The sequence below is a fragment of the Hylobates moloch genome, unplaced genomic scaffold (assembly GCF_009828535.3).
Source record: "Hylobates moloch isolate HMO894 unplaced genomic scaffold, HMol_V3 SCAFFOLD_10, whole genome shotgun sequence".
In the NCBI taxonomy this organism is placed as follows: Eukaryota; Metazoa; Chordata; class Mammalia; order Primates; family Hylobatidae; genus Hylobates; species Hylobates moloch.
Window position 1 is genome coordinate 4,174,025 of NW_026652285.1, and position 23,253 is coordinate 4,197,277.

General features: G+C 50.5%; 1 protein-coding gene and 1 long non-coding RNA gene across 8 annotated transcripts in view; one reads left to right on the plus strand and one right to left on the minus strand.

Annotated features, from left to right (window-relative positions):
- Window positions 1–23,253, plus strand: part of MSI2 (musashi RNA binding protein 2) — a 428,839-nt gene that overhangs the window by 393,463 nt on the left and 12,123 nt on the right. For 4 of the 6 annotated variants that reach the window (XM_032162824.2, XM_058444886.1, XM_032162825.2 and 1 more), the window contains one exon: window positions 2,832–2,894. In XM_032162824.2, the coding sequence (XP_032018715.1) occupies window positions 2,832–2,894 (63 nt within the window). Of the gene's footprint in view, window positions 1–2,831; window positions 2,895–6,411; window positions 6,462–23,253 lie in introns of all 6 variants that reach the window. The other 2 variants (XM_058444888.1, XM_058444887.1) reach the window with 1 other exon arrangement.
- Window positions 11,997–13,769, minus strand: LOC131384349 (uncharacterized). 2 transcript variants are annotated; one of them, XR_009215103.1, is made up of 3 exons: window positions 13,609–13,769; window positions 12,544–12,602; window positions 11,997–12,188 (listed from the first exon to the last, which is right to left on the minus strand). It is a non-coding gene; the product is annotated as an uncharacterized LOC131384349 (long non-coding RNA). The 2 variants fall into 2 exon arrangements; XR_009215104.1 differs by having other exon boundaries at window positions 12,530–12,602.

Here is a 23,253-nt window from a genome sequence, read left to right on the forward strand (position 1 = left end):
CTCAACACACACATCCACATACACCCAACACATGTACACAATACATACACTCAACAAACACAACACACACACACAACACATACATACACTCAACACACATCCACATACACCCAACACATATACACAACACATAACACACATGTACTCAACACACACATCCATACACCCAGCACGTGTACACAACACATTCAACACATATCCAATACATACACTCAACACACACATCCACATACACCCAACACACATTACACACACACACCTGACACATGTACACTTAACACATACCCAACACACATACACTTAACACATACACACCACACACACACACCCCTTTTATCTGTGCTTGCCCATCTCCCGCAAGCCCAGCCACCAAGAAGAGGCCTGGCCCTGGGAACTCAGTATCAGGGGCCTGTCTGCCAGGTCATATGGAAAATATATTTGGCGGGTGAGGGGTGACTGGTGAGGCTGGACGGCCTAATAGAACAGGAGGAGGATGGCAAGGAGCAGCTGAAGGGGGCCAGGAGGACCGCTGTGCAGGATGCTGGTGCAAGCTCCGTCCCTTCCCCACCAGGAGGCTCCCAAGGGGCTAGGCCAGGTTTTGGCAAGGCCCTGGTGTTTCAGATGGAGGGCACAGAGGCAGTGGGGTGGCGACTATGGAGCTGCTGCCCGTGCTGTGTGAGGGACAGACCGGGCAGCCCTGCTCCTTCGGCCCCTCTTCTCACACCCTCCCTCTCCAGGGTGGAGATGAAATTCCAGCCCTTAGCAGCGTCTGATGCTCCACCTCCTGCAGGAGCCTTTATTTGAGATTAAGGATAATGGATTTCCTTTCTTGGATACGTTTTTTTTTTTCTTCCTTTTTCAGACTTTTTGTCCAAAATGCACTCAATTCCAGAAAATGGACCTTTTGTTAACAAGTCTTTTTATTGACTACGCTCCCCTCCCCCACTTTGTTCCTCTTTCCCCCTCCCCCAAGTCTTTCCGTGCTTCCAGGGAAACCTGCTGTTTTCAGTGCATGGTAAGGAGTGCAAAGGAATGACTCGCCTGCATCCTCTCCCTCCAGCATCCCCTGGGCCTTGCTCTTAACAGCAGCAGAAGCCTGGGTGTCCTGGGGGTTGGGACAGAGAGAAATAACTTGACTTCTTCCTTACGTTTCTTCAGCAATTTCTGCCAGGACCCTCATCTTCAGAAATCTAGATCCTGCCTGGAAGAAATGGGGAGAGGACTTGGTTGGGGGTCCCTTCCTTGGTCTCCCTCTGGGTTCCTTGCTGCCTTCTGGGGAAGGGAGGGCCTCCAGTCACCATGCATGGTCTCCATGGGAGCTTGGAGACCTGCAGCCAGGGACAACCATACATTTATTTCACCTGGATCTTTCTTTTTCCCCCTTCAACAGCCCTATTACCATATTTAAATGCAAGTATGTCTTTTCATTGACATTTTTAGTAGCTTAGCCTGACCTTTTTAGAGTAGCATGTTCCCCTTTGAACTTCTTTCCCTTCAGTAGTACCGTGTAGCTAGGACAATAGTCTTAGTGTTTAGTGGGCTTCTAGTTCGCTCTGTTTGGGGGAGCTTTGTCTCTGCTTTCTTCCCTCCTCTGCTTCCTGCCCTTGACAGTGCATGTCTTCCTCTCGTCCTGTAGAAATTCGTTGTTTAAAAGGCTTAGTAGCTAAAGTTGAGCAGCCCTGTTGGGGGCTGTTGATTGAGTTTGCGGCTGGCTTCTGGCACATCATTTAAAACCACAGTGATCAGAAATGGGTCTTGGGGTCAGGCCTCCAAGCATCTTCCTGGATGGCAGAGGATGTTTGTCTTTATATGTATGGGAGTGTATCTGTATATGTCCCAGCGTAAGGCTGTGCGTGCACGTACTGGTGGCTGAGAGACGCCCAAGGGAGGGAACTTGGCATACTTCATCTGGATTCTGCAGCTACAAGAGGTTACCTTGGCCTCCTGACTATTATTCCTGTTGCTGGGACATCCTTGCTGCCCGGTGCATTTTTAGATAGCATAAGCCTTGATCAAGAAGAACTCCAGGGACCCCTAGGAGACCCTCCAGTGCCAGCTTCATCTGGACCGTGGGGCTCAGACCGAAGAGCCACATCTAAATTCCCACAAGTGCCTCAGGAGGTTGAAACCCTGAGAGATCAAATAAAGCCATAGGGCTCACCCCAAATAGACCCCTGCAGCCCCGCACTCCCTTCCCTATCTGGCTCCATGTGTATGCAATCACCTGGGACCCCCAAATGCTTCACCCTCGGGCCTGGGGCTGTGATGCTGCTGACTTGATGTTTTGACAAAAGTCTGGAGTTAAAAAGGCCACGCTAACCTGCAGCGCCTTTGGAGAACAGCTGGAATTAAGCCAGCTCCCGGCCAAGGTGCGTGCTCTGTCAAGAGGCCGTCCTAAGTGCCTCCTGCCTGTGGCATGGGGCTGACCACTCTGCCGTGATCTCTGCAAGGAGCAGTGGGCCAGCCCAGCCATGCTCAGTTCTACTCAAGACAACCCCAGGGGAGCCACTGTGTCGATGCAGGGTCAACAGGGAGCTCAACCCCGCTTCCCAAGAAAATTCCTCCTACAATTCTTGAATTATTGTTGTGGGCCTTCTAGAACCAGCTTCTGGGGTGACAAATGGGTAAGAATCAAACGCACCTAAGATGTTATGCCTTCCAGAAGCCTGACAGCCACTACTCTGTGTCCCTCCCAAAAGCTGCCCTGTGAAAATCCCTTCCCACTCCTATCTTTGTGTGGAGGGCGGGGGTTGTGTGGCCCGTGACCTAGGTCTGTGCCTGGCCCTTTCAAGGATTCCTCCATGACTCAGGCTCCTCTCTCTCCTGGCCAGGCTTCCCAGCAGCGGCTTATGGACCAGTGGCAGCAGCGGCGGTGGCGGCAGCAAGAGGATCAGGTAGGAAGGTGTATGGGACAGGCGACTCCCAGGCATGCCCCCAGTGTGCAGGGGGAGGTCACGGCCCTGTCGGATCTGTGTGGCTGCATCTGTCCAACACCACTCTCACCACAGCCCCTGGGAGGGGGTGGACAGGGAGGCGCGGGCAAGGCCTGGCCACCCAGGGCACTTGTAGTGGGGTCAGTCAGTCATGGGACTGCAAACCAAAGGCAGATTATTATTCTCTCCTTGAAAAAAAAAAAAAAACCTGAGTTTCTTTTTGACTTTGACCATCCCGTCACCTGACAGCTAGCTTCAGGTACCTGTGGTCATTTCCCTCCTTGGCTTTTGCTAATTCAACAGGCTCCCTTCCTTGGGTCCCTGAGCCAGCCAGAGAAGTGCTAGGCTGTTCCCTGGGCCCCTGCTGCACTGGCAGGTGGGCTTGCTGGTCTGGCTAAACCCCCAGAGCCCCTGAAAGCAGCCATGGGGCCAGCCCTGGACCTCAGTGAATGAAGCTGCTGTTTCTGGAGCCGCTGTGCCTCCCAGACTCTTCTTAGCCAGACTCCTCAGCTCCAGCTGCCAAGGGAATTGGGCTTTCTGTCCCATGAGGTTGCTCCAGTCCTTCTGTCTCCAAAGCCAACCTTTTGGAGGTCTGGAACCCCTCAAGTGACATGGGAACACTTTCCCAGCATTACCATGGGGTCAGGCCAGAGCTGGGACATGTCCAGGATGCCCGGGGTCCCTTTTGTCCCTCTCCCCAAAATGCTTTCTGCCTTCCCAGGCAAGCAGGGCTTCTGCTGTGCCCTGGGCTCCCTCCCCACCCCTGCTCCCTGAACTGAGTGGTCATGGTTTGCAGCTCTGTCCCCCCATGCCCCACGGACAGGGCTCTGGAGCACCCAGGGAACCGCCTAGTTTGATGTCACAGGGCTCTGAGGAGGGTGGGGCTGGGCAGGGTGGGGGGCTGGTGAGGGTACCAGGAAATAGAGCATTAAGAGCCCAGAGGGCAAATGCCAAGAACCCACACCCTGGGTGATGAGAATTTGGCACAGTGAGGCCCATTAGAAAACTTCAGTAAAAATCCGTTCCATGCAAACTGGCACTGCCTCGAGCTACAAAGGATCCACTCCCCTAAATCATCCCATTGGGGTTTTGTTTGGAGGGGGCTAGGGAGTTCTCAGGGGTTGCCGAGGGGCAGTTTTCCAGAGAGCTGGCAAGTGGGCAGACTGGCAGGCAGGTCCAGAGAGTGGGGCCCCCGTCCTGAGCTTCTGCTCACCACAGCCAGTGTCCAAAGGCCCCACCTTCCCTCTGGCCAGTGTCCCTCGGTCCCCCCAGCCCCGGGCTCCAGGGGCGGGGTGCACAGCTGCCTCGTGTCTCCCTGTGCCATTTGGTCTTTTAACTTGATGCTTTTTGGTATCATTATAAACAAGCCTCGGCCCTACCTGTGCCTGGGGTTGGGGAAAAGAGAAAAGAAAACTCTTGAGATTTTTGAGTGTTGTTGGTTGTTGTTTTCTCCGTTCAGTTTCTTTCTTTTTATAACTTGGATTATGAAACTAAACTTTAACCCAAAATTAACCCTGCCTCTCTCCCCACCCCACCCCGTTCTCCTTGACTTCATGGCAAGTTTAAAGGGCAGCATGGGGTTTTTTATGAGTCTGAGAGCCGTCTCCCACGGTCTGTGCCCCCTTCTGCCACCCTACCCTCTCATGGACCCCCAGAGCCAGGCGGGAGTCCCACCCATCCCTCTAACTCCTAACCCCCAAGGTCATCTCCAGCCACACATTTTTTTTTTTTTTTTTCAGGATCAATGGTGTTTGATTTGTAGCCATTTCCATCGGGAGCAAAATCTCTCCCAGCCCATTCTAGGTCAGCCATACTCATCGCTGCACTGTTAGTGAACTCTATTCAGGAGTGTGCTCCCAGACCACCTGCCCACACCAGCCTGGGTTAGCGCAAGGAGTAAATCCTCAACTCCGAGGTGCCCGCCCCACCCCACAGGGTGCGGGGTCAGCCTAGAAGCTACAGGGCAACCCTGCAGTGCTGCCGGGCAGGGTGTGTCAGGGGCTTGAGATGTGCCCCCAGGCAATGACTAGACTGTATCCACCATAGTGAGAGCACTGCCTGGGCAGGAAGACACTTGCCTGTGTGTAGCCAGGCTACCCTAGTTCCTCAGCCCCACTTTGGACCTGGAACGGGGTTACAGGTTTGGGAAAGGAAGCGCTCTGCCTTTCTTTCTTTTAACGCATTCTGCCAGTAAGGGGACTGTCACCTCACTCCCTCTAGAAAATGATGGGGAAGCCAAGCCTGATGGGATGGCCAATTATTTACCTGTGGGTGGCCTCTCAGTAGCAAAAGCTCTTTGCTCTGAATTTCGAGGACCACACAGACTCACTCGGGTGTGTGCGTCAGTCTAGGCCACAGAGGGCTCACTGGATGTTGATGGCCTAGTTTCACCTTCCCCAGCTCCTGAAGCCCTAACTCACCCCAGCTCCTCCCCAAGATGCTCCTGCAGCCTCAACTACTGCAGGTCAGCACGAACTCAACTGCATTCCCTTATAGGGAGACACAGGGAGACATTCAGGGAGAGTCTGTTGAGTACCTACCTTGAACCTGGTACCGTGCTAAACCTGGCAGGCAACTCCAAACAGTAGAAAACGTGGCCTCTGCTCCCCAGGGCTCTCAGGCTTCATTTAGGGATCAGACATCATCCTATGAGGGCCCTTTTTTTGTCTTTGATTTTTGTCTAGCTCCAACGTTTGGGTTTTGTTTTGTTTTTTTTCCTTCCATTATGACTTATAGGGGGAGCTTCCTGAGGGGAGAAGCACTTGCTGAGGGCCGTGGGGTGGGAGGCAGCTTCGTTTTTGCTCAGGGTGGCAACTTGGATCCATCAGGGCTATGGTGTCAGGGTAGGAGGTCCGGGGGGGCCTTGAGGTCTGTGCCCACCTCAGCCAACTCCTCTGGGCCAGCCTGCCCACCTGTTCCTAATTCCCCTAGGACCTGAGGTGAGCAGGGCTCAGGGGACCCCACCAGGTGAGGTCCCTGCTAACTCCTAGATAACTTCACTATCAGTGGTCACTTTTCTTTTCCCTTCACCTGGTAGTTTGAAATGTCATCTTTTCTTGTGCTCAGTCGAGAGTTTGTTTGTTTATTTTGATCGTATTCATTCAGTTCCAGTGGCCCCATCATGTCCCACCCAAACCTAAATTCAGTTTGACGGAAGCCTCCCCCGACAGGTGAGGGAAGTGGTTTGGATATTCAGGGTATTTTAGTTTGGGGTGACATTATGGGTGGGTCCGTGTATCAATCTTAGAGCTTCTGAGCCCCTGGTGCCACCCCGTCCCGCCTCTCCCCACCCACCCGGCCCCAGCCAGGACCCCTTACTGTACTTTATACTTGCCAGCTTTATTCCAATCTAGTAACATGAGCTCCTGATGGTGGTGGTGAGTGTGAGCAGTCATATTTCTGTTGTCTTTTCTCTTGCTTGGTTGGGGCTGCGGTGAGAGTGTCTCTGAGGCATACTTTCCCGCCTCTCTTACGCTAGGATCTGCACACCTCCTCTCAAACACTCTTCTGAGCACGCTCAGCGGGAAGGTTTGTCCACACCTATTAATCCTCTCTCAGTGTCCAGCTTCCTGTTAGTACCAGCTGGTTTGCATGTTTTTGCTTGTTCAGATGAAACAGTTCAAGAAACAAACTCATATCCAACTCTCAAGAAATGTCTTTTTTTGTACACTTTTGTTTTTGATTTTTTTTTATTAGTTACAACTCCAAAACACCTGTTGTCCAGTAAAACATTTCACACCTCCCCTGCCTGTTCTTAGATTGTATGTATCTGTGGGACTGAACTAAATGCATGCACTGTAGTAGATGTACTGGTAGCCGTAGCTGTAGTTGTAGTACATGCATTGTTGAGTTGATATTACAGGGTCTTTGACGGCTCGGCACAGCACGGCCGTCTGAAGGATAGTGCGGGGACCAGGAAGAGAAGGGGCTCCATATTTTCAATGTTTCCAAGGGGCTTGGATCCATGTTCTCACCATCAGCCACCACCACCTCCCCTCACACTCCCCGCTCCCCCAGTCCAGAACTGGGTCACCACCCTCAGCTCTAGCCTTCCCCACTGAGGTCTCTGTTGATATCATCCAATTATAGTGCAAAAATGGAGCCAGGATTGGAAGGAGTCTTAAAGGTCTTCCTTGTTCTTGTCTTTCTCATACTATTCTTGAACAGAGCAGATCTTTTTTCATTTCTTAAGGTCTACCAGCAAGTCTCCTTCAAACCCCTCTACTCCTTGAGTCCTTTGGCAGGTCACAGCCAGCCCTTCAGGGATACAGGTCTATGTGGCAGTCCTGTCTATATGGATTACTTCTTGGGGTGGAGGGGAAATGAGACATGGTAAGGAAGGGATTGAAATCTTGAGATCCTTGGTCTGCAGACAGGGAATACACTTGGCCCTGGTGAATCATTGCCATTTGTTCTTAGGGTTGGTGAAGGTCAAGTAGGGTGAGAGTGGTGACATTCTTAGCATGGGGGTGACTGGCACAGTTTCATGGAGACAGAAAGGGAGTTCGGCTTGGAACATCCAAGAGGAACCACCCCTAGTTTCCTCCAGTTCCCCAGGAAGGCTCCCTAGAGGGGAAAGGAGCAGTCCTGCAGCCTGTGCCCTTAGAACAGGAGCACGTGCATCTTCCCTACATTTGTGGTGACAAGCCATAAGGGAGTGCCAGAGGTCTCTCAGAGCTTCTGGAGGTGTCCCTACTCTTTATGTGTTGATGCTGAGTGAGTAGTGCCTGCCTCTTGGAACCTGCTCTTTAAGTCAGGGTGTGGTGGCTCTGCCCAATGCTGCAAGAGCATTGATGGAACACAGGTGGGATGTGAACCTTCAGGGTGTAAGTTATCTACTGTGGGAGACAGAAGCCCAGGAAAACGTCAGAGTCCATAAAGTCCCCTGAGAGAATGCGTAGAGGTAGAGCAAAATGGTAGCGCTGTGGAAAGAATCTACCATGCTGTGGAAATTGGTGGCAGAATCAGAATGAACAAGGATTGAATGTGAATAGGGCCAGTCTGCCACCAAACAGGATAAGGGCACCAAGGCCCAGGAAGATAAATCTGGAAGGAGCTGTTCTTCTAGCTTGGCCTGCATGGGGGTGCGGTTGGGGGAGGTACACAGGTTGATGGCTGGAACTGTCAGGCTTCAGGGCTGCTGAAGCTGCAAATTGGCCCGAGGCTGGGGAGGAAGAGAAGAGGGTAGGGACAGAAGGCAGAGAGAGCAGAAAATCCCCTCCCACTGGCCTAAATCCCAGGTCTGGTTCTGCTAGGAGAATGGCTTTGCTGCCCTGTGGCTGGAAATTCTAAGAGCTCCAGTTCCAGTTGGTAAAATGAGCAAAAGTAAAATGCAAGTCAGGGGATGGAATAAATAGTTTAACTTGAACCAGAAAAGAAAATGCTTTGGGGAGGAGAATAGATCTCAAGAAGTAGGCATGCCCATCCCAATCCCCCTTCAAGATGTTTTCTGTGTCCCCACTGCTAGCCTCTGCCTTATATATGTTAGGGGCTGGGGGACATGAAAGATAGTGTCCCACATACACTCGTCCACTTGCTGGAGGGATCCTGGAGCTATTTGGGTCAGTTGCACCATAAGCTTTCGGGTTCCCAGGTATTGCTTTCAACATGTATTTATTAAGGATTTGTTTTGTACCAAGCACCAAGGAATATAAAGGCAGATGGCACTTCTAGCCTTCGGTGGTCTGAGACTCTAGTCCTGTCCTCTGAAAGTCCGTGTTTCCCACAATGCACTGTTTCTGGCCTGAGAATGACCACGGTCAGCTTCATTTGAAAAAGGAAAATGGATCAATGTGTGCCTTCATTTCTGAAGATGGCTTTCCTGTGCTTCCATGAGCAAGATCTGATGGGGGGCGGAGCGGGGGATGCAGTGCCTCCATCTCTGCTTCCTCACCCAGCCTCCTGTGCTAGCAGCAAGCATCCTCTGGGGGCTGTGGGCCCAAGATGGTCCATTTGTGGGTAAGGTCATGGGGACACACTTGTGCTAAGATAAAGCCACATCTGTGGCCATAGAATAGAGCCAGTAGTGGCCCAGAGGGAGAACAAATCTCTGACCCACTAGGGCCAGCCACCACAACCAGCCAGACTTACCAAAGGATCTTACCTGAACACACATCTCTCAGTCCACTGCCGTGTGTTCTGGGGATGGACACCTCATTTCCCAGTTTGTCATTAAAATGTTCATTTCTGGGAGAGCCAGGACTTTCACCATAAAGAGTCCAGCATTGGATTTCAGTAACCCCAGTGAATTTATAATAATGCTCACAGCTGCCCGCTGCTGACCTCAGCTTCATTCATTTTCCAAGGGCTTTCAGACCAAACCTGTTGAGGATAAAATACATCAGCTCTAATCAATAATTTTGTAATAGAAATACTGTGCACTTGATAAATCAACTCTAGTGCAATTAGTGACTAGCCTTGAAGCCCAGACCTAAGTATAAGTTAATCCTAAAGTGAATGGAGTGGGGGAATGCTAATGGTCTTTCAAATCAGTGGAATCATTTTCAGTGGTTGACACATCTCTGCCTGCCCCCTGAGCTGGTTGGTCGTTGCTCTTGTGTCGGCTCAGGAGCTCAGGCCCAGCTGTCGAGCAGGGGTGGAAGGTGTGGTGGTGTCCTTCATAGCTCCATAAGGGCGTGTAGAGCACAACAGAGAGGGGTGTGCACCAGGCTTCTTGCACCCTGGGCTGGGTGGGGGCACTGCAGGGTCTAGGAAGCCCCTAAAGCTGATCAACCTGCAGGTTGGTGAGAACCATCCAAGGAGCATGTGCCCGGGTGTATCATTCATGGTTGCTTGTGTTTTGCAGAGGTTTTTTTTAATTTGGTTGGTTGGTTTGTTGTTGTTTTGAGACAGACTCTCACATGTTGCCCAGGCTGGAGTGAAGTGCAGTCTTGAACTCCTGAGCTCAAGTGAACCTCTTTCCTCAGCCTCCCAAGTAGTTGGAAATGTAGGTTCATACTACCGTGCCCGGCTTTGGGATTTTTGTGTGTTTTTTGTTTTTTCTTTTTTTGTTTGTTTGTTTGTTTTTGGTAGAGACAGGGTCTCACTATATTGCTCAAGCTGGTCTCAAACTCCTGGCCTGAAATGATCCTCCCACCTTGACCTCCCAAAACACTGGAATTACAGGTGTGAGCCACTGTGCCTGGCCTCTGCAGAGTTTTGACTTTCAGATATACACCGTGATGTATATTACCATAGCCACCCTGGGAGACAGTCAGGAAGGCAGAAGTTTGTGGCCTGGTTTACAAGCATGTTTTTGTTTTGTTTTTGTGAGAAAGCTGGGCTACCGAAAGGCTATGTGACTTATTTAAAATCACACACCTGGTTACCTGGAGAGCAAGGCTTTGGTCAAAGGTGAAGAACCCTGGACTTGAACCCAGGTCTTTGGCCTCCTTAAGTAGCCCTCTGGAGAAGCCGTGTTTTTTATGAGGGACACACCTGCCCCCCAGGACACTGGGCACAAGCAGGAATAAAGACCATGTAGGAAAAAAAATAAAATAAAATAAAAGACCGTGTAGGGACAGCCCAAGTAGCCTCAGCTTCTAGCTCTGTATAGGCCAAGCGCTCAGTCTCTGGCCTAAAACCTCATAGTCTGATCTTTCAGATGTAGATTTCAGAACTGGACCTACAGGACACCTGCCATGGAGTTGAATGTGGCAGATATTTATTAAGTATATAACAATAGTAATTATTGTTATATGTGGTAGGTAGTGTCCTAAGCCTGATTCAAGGGTGCTTTTGACTGTATCAGAAACCTCCCAACTCTGATTAAACACTATAGGTTAATGTTACAGGGAATTAAATATTATGGGGGATTTATTGGCTGACATCCTGGAAGCTCCACAGAAGAGTGGGCTTCGTGCCTGGATTGTTCAGGGATCTTTTTTGTGCAATTCTCTTAGCTTCGCCCTCCTTCTCATTTCAATGCTGTCTTTATATTGGTTTTCCTCATGGTGGCAAAATGATTGCAGCAGTTTCTGGCATCATACCATCCTGTCCAGAAGAGGAGAATCAGATGGTCCAGAATTCTAGGAAAAGTCCAGAGCTTTGTGCTGCTTGGGTAAGGCTGGGTTACAAAACCAGTCACTGAGGGTGGGATCCATCCCCCTCTAAATCAAATGGCTCTTTACACAGTGGTGTAAGGATGGGTTCCCAAAGGAAAACCTGCATGCTGATAAGAGGGGAAAAGGAAGAATGATGCCAGAGAGACAACCAGTGGATGCCCACCACAGCCCCCGAAGTTCCTGGAAGTTGCTGGATAAATACTAAGCAGTCTCCATGCCGTTGAAGATCTCCCAACCTAGTGTGGAAACTAATGGGTAATTACAACAGGATGCCATAAGCCCAGTGACAGAAGCCTATCCAGTGAACGGAAGTAGCACAGAGGAGGAAGTGATCAGCTTTGTCTGGGAAGTCAGGGAATGTTTCACAGGGGAGTGAATGTTTCCACTTTAAAGGACAAATAGCTCCCCAGGGGGCCAGGGGAACATCATGGGCAAAGCCACCAGACCCCAGGACAATGGAGTGAGGTGGAGGCCCTGCTTTATTCTGGCTGGAGAATAAAATGCAACAGGGGAGTAACTGTAGGTAAAGCCAGAGAGCTGGGCAGAATCAGAGCAGGGGACCCTTGGTACTATGCTAAGGAGACTGGATTTACATGGGCAGGGCCTGTGAGATCATGGGAGGCCTGAAACTAGGAATTGACATCAGATTTGTATGTTAGACAAGCTTTGACAACATTGTCCAGGATGGATTCAAGACGCAGGACTGAGGTGGGTGGACGAGTTACGGATAATTCGTATACATTTTAAACACTCCATAGATGTTAATATGTAGCTGCTCAAGAAGCAGTAGGCCTTTTGCTGTTATCCATAAGATGATTAACTCTGGACTCAACATCATGCTAGGGGCTGGGGTGGGATGCAGAATAAGTCCATGGTATGGTCCTTGTCTTTAGCCGACTTCCAGTCTTCTGGGGAGGACAAAAGTACACAACCGATGTGAGAGCTAGCCTTTAATAAGGATAGATTCCTACATGGTCAGAGAGTACCCAGCAGGCAGGACGCTTAGTGGAGGAGGCAAGACATGACACAGGCCTTGGAGAATCTGGAGTGGGAAGCTGTCTGCTAGGCAGGGAATATGGGCTTGAAGAGATAGACACATTCAAGGTTCTGGGAGATCTTGAAAGCCATGTTGATATAGGAGAGGGAGGTTCCTACTCTTCATGCAAGTGGAGCTCAGTAAGGACAGAACCATCTAAAGAAGATAAGCCTGGCGGTAGCTCCACAAAGAACAGCCTGACCCCTAATCCTGGGCCTGGGGCTGGGCTTGTGACCTGGAGCAAGGGGTGTGGAGTGAGAGGCATTGAGAAGGCAGACACAGGGGGGCATTCCATGGCAAATCTCTGCCTTAGTTCCCTTAACTTTCCTTTGCTTCTGCCAACAAGTTGTTATTTATTCCCTGCTTGGGGCTATTGTTTCCCACTCCCTAGCCCTTGAGGTGGCCACTGTCCCCTTTCTTTCTGCCACTCCATTTCCCTCTGTCCTTGTCTTTGCCCCCTCTGTCAAAATTTGGCTCAAAGTGCCAGGAAGCCATACCTGGTTCACCCTACCTGGGGCACCCCCTCCTTTGCTCCAGGTCCTCAGTCCTCTTCCTCATTGGTGAGCTCTCCTGAATGAAAGGTGAGATTATGGCTCCTTGGAAGATATTTTGCATGTATCTGTGGGTGGCACCTGCTTTCCCCAACAATGCAAACTATCAGGCCTCCCGGAGGCAAAGTCAGCCTAGTCCTCATTCTTCATATGGATGAGTAATTACTATGCAATTAGAAAACACAGAAAATAAAGGGGCCCTTTGTTCCTGGTTGCTTATTAATATTAATTTTTTAAAAAAGGTCTCCCTTCCCAGCGTGGGATCCTACAGAACAGGAAGCAGACAAGTAATGCTTTTGAACAGCTGTGATGGGCTGTTGAAATTAGATCTGTCACGGGATGAGAACACCACGATGGCAGCCACTCCCTGGTACAGGCTAAGAGGGTTCCAGGAAAGGTATCTTGTAAGTGGTCAATAGAATACTAGAGACACATCCTAGTCAATTTGAATACAATAATGATAATAGATGTTAATAATAATAGCTCACATGTATTATGAGTGAGCCAAGTACCATGTCAAGCCCACCTGCCTTATCCCATTTAATTCTCATAACCCTATGAAGTGAGCACTGTCATTCTCATTCCCATTTTAAAGATTTAAAAACTGTAGTTTGGAAAGGATAGTAGCTTATCTGAAGTGGCAGAGACAGGATTTGAGCCTAAGCCTGGCGTCATTCTGTCCTCTAAGCCACTGTCAGCGGACGCTCCATCGTACCAGCCCTGCGATGGCTGAGCCAGGCTCTGCAACCTTAAAACAGACACCCAAGAAAAAAACCACAGCTGCTCTTAACTAAATTCTCCATTATCCTTGGGGGAGGAGATAACCCCAAATCATTTACGAGTGGCCTCAGGAGGCAGTATAAGTAGTTTTTGCACCTGCTCCTGCTGTTGCAGACACTGCCTGGCTTTGGCTGACAGGTTTCTGGTCCCTGAATGCACTCAGACCAATGTCAGACAAAGGAGGCCGCGAGGAGGCGTGGTCGTGTAAGAGGAAGCCAGCCTGAAGAGAATTATTGGAAGGGAACCTTTAGCTGAAACAAGGCTGAGGGAAGTTAGCCAATGCCCAGAAGAAACTAGGCGATGGAGCACGGGCGGGCTTCTCTGGGAAGACAGACGTCCTCTGTAGGGATGAGTCAACATTTTTTCCCGTGGGCTGCGAGGATCGCATCTGGAAGGTCGCTGGGAAGCCCCGCCCGGCCTTAGAGCTGGGAGGGGATTGGCTGCCCAGTTGCTGGGGCTTTGCTCTGAGCCAGTGGGGGGGGGGGGGGGGGGGGGGGGGGGCCAAGGCGGGAGCAGCGGGCTTCTTGGCCAATCATCCTGCAGGGAGGCTGGGCACCCGGTACCATGGCAACCGCGAGCCGGGCCTCATTTGTTTTGTAGATGAGTAATTACTACACAATTAGAGAAAGCTAAAAATAAAGGGGCCCTTTGTTCCTGGTTACTTATTAATATTAATAAAATGGTCTGCCCAGGTCTGTGGTAAACATTTGATGCCTGGGTGCCTGTGGCAGAGGCTAGTATAGCCGGGAAAGCCACGCCGGCCCCGCTTGCCCCTCTTTCGGGAAGTTATTTCTGACTGTATCCTGGAGAGGGTGGGCTTCTGACCTTGGGGAGAAGAGGAGAGGCTCAGTATGACAGACATAGGATCCAGGATGCCCTGGAGTCGGGGTCTGTCACTGACTCAGGTGGAAAGGTGGTGGCAGCGTCACCATCCTTCAGAGAAAAGACAGACACACAGCAGCAAAGCAGACACCATGGACCAGTGTCAGAGGAAACCCTTAGTCCAGTTTTGCTGTGTCCTCTGTTTTCTGGCTTTTGATTGATCAGCTCCAGGTGTGTCAAATAGTCTTTAAGTCTTCAATGGAGGTAGCCGCCAAGACTCCAGTGACTCCCCTCCCATCTGGCTTAAAGGGCACATTCGGTTCAGGCTTGGAAATGATCTGCTGGAAGTTTACATTGTGTTCAGGGTTGTCCCCGTGGCTCCCCATGCCCTGGCCTTCGAAGTTAAAGCAGCTGAGAGGCTTTCTTTCTATTCCTTCTCCCTCCTAGAGGGAGAGGTTGCCTTGTTGATTACTCCAGTAAGGACGATTAACAGCTTAAAAAAAAAAAAAAAATAGAGGCAGCATAAGAGCATAGAAGGCAGAGTGGGGAATCAGAAGACTTGGTGTCAGGCCTGCTTCCACCTCTACTAAATGAGGAATTCAGACTGAAGGGTCCTTGGGGGCCATTTCAGCTCTACAGCTCTGTTTTGCTGCTGTTTCCAAAGCTCGAAATCCCTTTTCCTTGGAGATAGGAACAGGGACAGTGACAGTGCCTTAAGATCTGAGAGAACAGGCCGGGCACGGTGACTCACGCCTGTAATCCCAGCACTTTGGGAGGCCGAGGCGGCCTATCACTTGAGGCCAGGAGTTTGAGACCAGCCTGGCCAACATGGTGAAACCCCATCTCTACTAAAAATACAAAAATCAGCCAGGTGTGGTGGTGTGTGCCTGTAGTCCCAGCTACTTGGGAGACTGAGGCAGGAGAATTACTTGAACCCTGGAGGCCCAGGTTGCAGTGAGCTGAGATTGCACCACTGCACTCCAGCCTGGATGACATAGCAAGACTCCCTCTCAAAAAAGGGAAATAAGAAAAAAGAAAAAAGATCTGAGAGAAGCGAGTGGAGAGAAAGCCAAGAGGTTCCAGGTGATAGGAAACTTGGTGGGAATTTGAAAACAGCCATGAATTGTTTAATGCATGAAGGCAATGGGAGGGACAGAAGCGGTTCCAGAACTGTGTATCATTTTACACATCTGTCCTCAGACTTCCATCCTTGGGTGTGATTGATTAAATCTCTTAGGGTTTGATTCTGTGTGGATGGTATTCATGAATAATAGTGGACCTGTTAATAGCTGCTGTCAATGAGCAAATCAACCCAGAGATTGTGGCCAGTGCAGTGGCTCTTGAACTTTGCTGCTGTTCCTAACAGGAACTTTGATCCTGTTAGGATCACCTGGGGAGTTTTTAAACTGTGCAGTGGCCAGGCTGCATCACAGACCCATCAAACCAGAATCTAGCAGGGTGAGCCTCAGGCAGGCCCAGTGTGTAACACTGGGCTCAAGTATCATCATGTTCTTGCTGGATGTAAAGCTCCATAACATCTCTGTGGCTGTCACTGGTACCCCAGCCTCCTCTACCTGGGAGGTGGGGAGGTGGGGCTGGGATCTCTAGCCTGCTGCTGTGGTACCCACGGCTCTCCTGCCTCCATTGGTCTTCCCAGCAGGGTCAGGAAGGCCGCCCTTCAGGGTGGACCAAGGGGTTTTTGTCCTCATAGAGGGACCCTCCTCTCTCTCTTGAGGACAGGCCAGTCCTGGCTGAGATTAAGGGCATGTACCAGTAGAACTAGCAGCCTGCAGCAACTGTAAACAGAGAAGCGGCCACCCTCCTTGACTGACCAATGGAGGCCTTTTGGTAAGGTCGGAGTTTGTTTGTTATTAAAGACCTAATTAGAAACATGAGAGGGAGCTGAATGGCTCTGTGCTTCGCTAATTAGTGACATGTATGCGCCTGCTTTGAACTTCAAGGACACAGAACTATTAGTGCTTACATCAAAAATGGATTAAACTCCTGTGCTTTTATAATCATTGAAGAGGAGCTACTCAAGTGGAAAGTCTTTTGTGTGGATCCTCAAGGGGCTGCCCCTGGGATACCTTCCCCACCCCACCCTGCCCCCTGCCTGCTAGAGCCCCAGCAGTGAGTTTTCTATTAGATATGATTGGGCAGTAAATACTGTTCAGCCCTAGGGCGCGCCAGCTCCCCAAAGGACTTGGCTGTCAGCAGAATGGAGTGGTCTTTTAGGACTGAGATCAGCTCTCTGGGTGGCCCCCTGGGTCCAGGCACTTTCCTGGGGTGGGGGAGGGGAGTTCTAGTGAGGGCCCAGGGTTGACCAGGGCTTACTTTCCCTCTGGCAGTGCCCTCTCTGCTTCCACGCTGACCCCACCAGTACTGCAAGTCTGCTTATTCTTTGGGCTGTGGCACAGTGGAGGGTGGCCTAGTCCTCAGCAGAGAGGCAGTCCTGTATCTCTTGGGGCAGTCAGATCCTGACCTCAGGGAACCCCCACCCTGATGAGAGAGATGTTTCCACTGCCAAGGACCTCCCAGTTTGGAAAGGGCAACCGGGTCCAAGCCCTCAGGAGCTTCTACTCCAAGGTTGGAGAATCTATTCTGTATCCTTGAATTTGCAATTTCTCTGGGGCAAAGAAAGATCCAAGTAAACAGAGGAAACCTTGTCAAAGTATGATTCCAGAAGGGACAACTGAGCAGCGTAATTTAAAAAGCATGTGCCTTCAAGTTAGAGCCAGATTTGGTCCTGTCCGAGACACTGTGTGGCATTGGACACATTTCCTAGCTGCTCAAACCCTTGGTCTCCTTATCTGTAACAGGGGTTACACAGCTGCTCTCACAGGATGTTCGGAGCATGAAAAAAGATGGTGTGAAACACCTACCAACATGCCTGGCAACACAGTAGGGGCTCATAAGTATGAGTTCGCTTTCCAGCCTCACACCTGCAGAAGCTACAGCTTCTAGAACTTTGTGCTTCTTGCCTCATCGGTTTTCACCTCCAGGCCCTGTTTTGTCCCTACTAGTATCAGGCCTAACGGGCAGAGTGACATCTCATTCTTACATAGCTTTTCATCATGATCGAGAAGACTATATTAGGCTGCCTCATAAGTCTGTGGTCCTAGCCTTGGATTTCATAGGGTTTTCTTTTGGCAGCAGTCTGTCATGCAGAAACTGGGCCTGCAGTGAGTGCAGTCACTTATAAGACACAAGCAAGGATCTGAGCCTCCTGGCAGGTGGCAGGCAGGGGGGTGTGGCTTTCAGGTTGCAAATGGGTGCCTGAGCACACCGCAGAGCCGCAACATGAGAGGGTGGCTGGCGACACGTGGGGAAAAGCCAAACTGACTTCTTTTTTGAAAAAACAGACGAATGTGCTTCAAGGACAGAGGCAGTCAATGGATCAAAGCAAAGCAAGGGACATTTTCAGGACTGAACTAGGAGAAACTTGGAGCTACCAAACTGTAAGAGACAATAGGGAGTTGTCTCTGGGCAGCAAGCTCCCTGTCTATTTCCTGTGGAGTCTCAGACCTGGGAGGGCTGGATGAGGAAGCAAAGGCTCTGGTATCACCCAACAGGGGCCACCTCTCTGCCTTTTCTCTGCTGAGTGGTGATGGTGGCATCTTGCCTCCCCAGGGCTGCGTGCCCAGCTGCTGGGTGGTTCAGTGCAGCATGGCATGGGTGCTGCAGGTTCCGGGGAGCCTCCTTGTCTGTTATTCCTTGCAAATTCTAACCTGTGTGGGCCTGGAGTCTGAAGCCAATTAATTTAAGGAAGAGGCAGCAGGATGTTAGTGTTAAGACACCGCCTGCTTCAGCCAAACCATAAACATTTGTCTCCCGGGTTGGTTTTCCCTCCTCTTCTGAAGCGTTTTAGAGACTCAGGGTAAGGTGTTGTTGAAGCATCCATTCACGGCGGAGAGGGATCAGGAACACCATCCTGCCTTTGAGACTTGAAGCCTGGTCTGGTGAAGCCTGACAGATAGTTCACACAAGCAGGACAAGCCCTGTGCCAACGCCAGGCAGGAGTGAAATCCGTTCACTGCACAGGGCCCCCGTGACTGCCCCATGGCCTTTCCCTTCCCGGGGCCCTCCACACTTGCCTCGGTCCTGCAAACAAGCGCAGTCCCTCAGGGCCCTTGGGGGTTGAGAGAAATGAGAACTGACCTCGGCTCCAGAAAGTTATTTCCTTGGCCTCATGACAAAAGCCTGGTTTCTCTGGCCACAAGGCCACAGCCCGTTCAAGGCTGCTCCATCCCCAGAATTTACACCATGAGCAGACAGCAGTCAACTGCTAACCACCATCCTCCCTCACCCACCTTCCCAACCCACCAGTCCAGAACCCACCCAGCCTGGCCTTGGGGCTTGAGACACACTTACAGACTCAGATCAGGGCTGATAATAAAAACATACCAGGAGGGCCAGGCACAGTGGCTCAGGCCTGTCATCCCAGCACTTTGAGAGGCTGAGGCAGGTGGATCACCTGAGGTCAGGAGTTCGAGACCAACCTGGCCAACATGGTGAAACCTTGTCTCTACTAAAAATACAAAAATTAGCCAGATTTGGTGCCGCACACCTGTAATCCCAGGTACTCAGGAGGCTGAGGCAGGAAAACCACTTGAACCCAGGAGGCAGAGGTTGCAGTGAGTCGAGATTACACCGCTGCACTGTCGAGATTATATCTCAACAGAAAATGCATGGTCCTAGCCACAAAGCCTTTCCCACATAGGTCAGTTCTGGGTGTTTGGAACTTTTTCCTCACACCGATCTGAATGGTAGTGTGCTTCCCCAGCTTCACCACTCACAGGTTATATGAGAGTTGTAGAACTGGCGAATAATGATATTATCTCCTGAGGGTTTTGGGGGGAGTGTGACTTGACCAGAAGCCAAGATCTTTCTACAAAATAGTTCACAAGTGTTAAGTGCTAATGTCCATCAGTTCCCTACTTGAGACAGGCCAACGTTAACCAGTAGACACTATCAGCACCAACCTCAGTGGTCTGAATCAGGTTAAGTTTGGAGAACGAGCGGAAACTACAACTTATCATAAGACTGGCGCCATTGTCACTGACATTTGGAATGTCTGCGTGATGCTGGCTGCCCTGTCAGCCCAGTGCATGCACAGACACTCACCATGTGTCCCGTGCAGTGCGTAAGAGGAGCCAGGGGACTCCAGATACATCAAGACTAGCATGATGTTGACACCAGGCTGAGTTTGTACCTCTCAGTAATATATCTGTTTGTATATGCAGACAGTGAAAAAGAAATCCCATCACGTTGCTCTCTTAATCCTCCCCCAGTTTTAAAGTATTTTCTCCCTTCCCTTCTGAAATAGCCTGAATTTCAGCAGAGCTTTAAAAACTGCATTGTGTGTAAAATTGATTGTCCCTGCATCTGGGTCCCTGAACTGATTTGATTTTAATTTAGCGTGTCATACAATTTTCCCAGGTTGGACATCATTGCCGATCTTCTCTACCAGTCTCTCCTACCTCCAGGCTAAGCTCTAGATGGAAAGCTTGAGCCAAGGGTTGCTGGGACATAGCTGGCCGGGCAGACTCCTGAAGTGTAATGCTGCCTTGCTCTGCTCGAGACATGCCAATATATAACCGAGTGTTCTCCTTCCATTATCAGAAATAGATTTTGTCTTTTCATGCTGACCTTTCCCATTTGACCATCTGCAATTATTTACAGTGGGCACCGCTTTCAGAGGACACATGAAGGAAACTGCAGAATGGGGTCCCCAATTCTGTTCCCCAGGAAGGCCTTTGGCTGCCCAGTTGCCGAAATTCAGAGCCCTCCAGTAAAGAGTGGCTGGCTGTTCAGAGGGACTGATGCAGGCCCTCACTGTTGACAGCCAACTGGCATTGTGGACCCAGTGTCCACTGAGGAATGGCAGAAGGTTGCTCTTACTCTTTGGAGAGTATGCCCTCTGACTAGGAACATACAGTCCCCTGAGAGCCCTGAGAGTTCCCCACCTGCCTGCAGGAGTTTCTTGCTAATAGGGGAGACAGAATCCTACGACTGTGGAGTTTTAAATCAAGGCAGATATAAGCATGATATAGACGAGATGAAGGTAGAGGTGTGTGTTGGAGACTATGATAACTTTATTTAGTTTCTTTAAATTTCTCTGAAACAAAAACTCCTAAAATTCAGTGTGATGGATTAACACAGCCTCTGCCCTCATAGACTGTCACACAGGCTTATGACCTCTCCTGCTCTCAGTCCTCCATCCTGTCGGGACTAGGGGTTGGGAATGGAGGCCGTGACACCAGTCAGCCCAAATCCCTTCTGAATTGGACTTGGCAAGGGTGGGCCCTCCATTGCATTTGCCTCCCCAAGCCACACACACAGGCTGGGCAGGGAGGAGTCTCTCTCCCGGAAATGTACCGGGGGCCACTGCGATCTTCTGCCTGAAATGAAACCTGGCAGCAGCCGATAATTCACAAAGCAGATGACTGAAATTGTCTTGAGGGCTAGCCCTGGCCTTTGCGGAAATGTGAGACCCACCAAACCAGGAGCTGGGTCTAGGGCTGGAACTTGGTGGGCCCCTGGCTTGTTCCAAATATGTGAACTGAGCTCATCTGGAAAAGATTTCTGTAAATATTTGCTTTCTCTGGATCGGCAATAATCCAATTTTCAGGCCTTAGAGCTAGAGGTGCCCCCCTCATTGTCCTGGCTCTAGCTTTTTGCCTCAGGTCCAGTGACGTCACTTAGGGACAACACAGAAATTATTGGACTAGACTTCCATACCTTTTCTACACCCACAGTGAGGCTGTTCTGACTACCACCACTTCCCTACCGTCCACGCCTAATTCCACTCTCAGCCCAGCCCCTTCTCACCACAGTTGGGCAGAGCCACATGCTGGCCAGACAGCAGGCATCTCTCCTGTCTCTCTTTAGAACCCTAAGGGAAAGGTGCCCAGTAGCTTTGGGGCCAACCCTTGCAGGTGAGAGTCTAAGCCTGCAGCATCCGTCTCTGTTAAGATCTCTAGGATAAGATTCTTGGGCTTTCCTAGGTCAGCCATCAGAGTATTTTATTGATGGTCAGGAAGTTTCTCCTTTTATCCAATGTGAAATGCCACCAGCTTTCATTCAAGTGCATCTCCTCTTGCCGTCCTCGGTGAGATTCGGTGTCCTTGCTTTTGTGGCCCCCAGTCCCAGGAGTCCTTTCTTCAGGCCCAAGATGATTAAATGCACCAAATGGATAAATTGGGTTTTTTGTCAATCACATCCTGATTCATATGGCAACTGAATTGCATTTTCCTATATCAGATTTTCCTAAATCTGCATGTGGTACCTGCCTTATTGGGCTCTGCGTACATAACTGTTTCAGAAATAGGGTGTATTTGTTTTAAATGTGACAAATTACAGAGCTCTGTCTCTTTTTCATTCTTGAAGCAGTCCCGTGAGTCAGATTGAATAAGGAAAGCATCACTCACTTGCTACAGATGAGGACCTGGGCTTGTGAGTGGCTTCTTAGCCCAAGGCACCTGACCGTAAGAGCAGAGCTGGGGTCACAGGCAGGTCTTCTGCCTCTGAGTCCAGTGCTCCCTTTCTCTACACGATTGCTGCCACTCTGTGGGTGCCACCTTGACTGGGAAAGCCCAGAGGATATTGGAGAGTGAGGATGAGGGGCAAAGAGAAACTTGCCATGGATGCTGCTAATGAAATGAACCTGATCACCACAATGAGCCCCCAAACTGCCATCCTAGAGCAGGACTTGTCCCAAGCCACTTAACGCTCATAGCTCCTGCTGCAAAAATGCCAAGATGTTTGTAAGACATTGTCCTCTTCTGGGACAGGAGTCATAATATCCAATTTATAAACCTCAGCACTGTTTATTTATTCAACAAAGTGTGCTCCCTGCCCCCGCCCCCTCACACGCACACCCTAGCTGAGCAGTAGACAAGGTGCCCTTGCGCACTAAGAGCCATGTCCCATCCTCTCTTCCCGAACTGATCCTGGTATATGGGACCAATTCTGGCCCCCCAGAATAAGTCTCCGTGCCTGGGGAAAGGCACCGTTCGCTTGGAAAGATCACTGAGAATTGACTGGAGAATGACTTCCACAGAAAGCACCCTCAGGTGAGAGATTTGGCTTCATGCCTTCCCCAACCCCCCAACCCCACTCCCCACCTCTCCTCTTAGAGGGAGACGGGGTTCTCAAATGACCCCCTTTCCTGTGTAGCCAGCCAGTGTTCAGTTTGTGGAGTTACGCTGACTTTGCAAAAGAAGAAAATTGCTTTGTCCCTAATGCCTTCCCACTGTCAGACAGCAGGAACAACTACTGACAAGTTTATGTGCCAAGTGGCAGTCCCCATTCTCTCCTAAGCAGCCAGAGCCGTTGCTTGTTATGAGTCTTCTCGAAGATGCATGGGTTTCCAGATGGCTTGTTCGGGGACTTGAACATGCTTTCTGGAGCCTGGGTCTTCTGCTCACAGAGACAGACAGAGAGAAGTGTCGACTGTGGAAAACAGAGGCTCCTCTCTTCCGTGCGCCCAGCCCTCAAGGGTGCGGGTTCCACTGCCCGGAAGCCTAGCTAGAGGCGGGACCAGCCAGAACTGGGTGCTTATTGCCTGCCGGCTGCGCCCTCTAGTGGGGACCCAGCAGCCCTGTCTTTCACCCCTGGCTGGGGGACATCTGCAAGGTGACTTTGAGCTGAGGCTCTGGCATCGTGATGAGCAAGTGCATAATAAAACGGGACTTGGGATTTGAAAGCTGCATTCTAATACAGTGTCTTCTCCACGGTGATTTTAGTGTCATTTGATGGAGGAGGACTGAGCAAGGAGGGGTAATATAGACCCAAGATGAGCTGCTTATTGTGAAATTCCCTTCAGGCCAACTCAGAAACCACAGGCCTCCCCACACACAGGAATGGGAGCGGCTGCCAAGGATGGGCATAACACCAACAGCCCTTTTGTCTTCTATCTAAGCCTGCAGAAGGGGGCATTTCTGGGCAGCACCCTTCTATGGGCATGCTACATCCTGTCTCCGAGGCTGCTTCTGCTGGCTAGATTAGTCTCTAGGTGGCTCTCCTGCTGGAAGAAACGGGAACCTAAACCTGCCTCTCCCCACCCG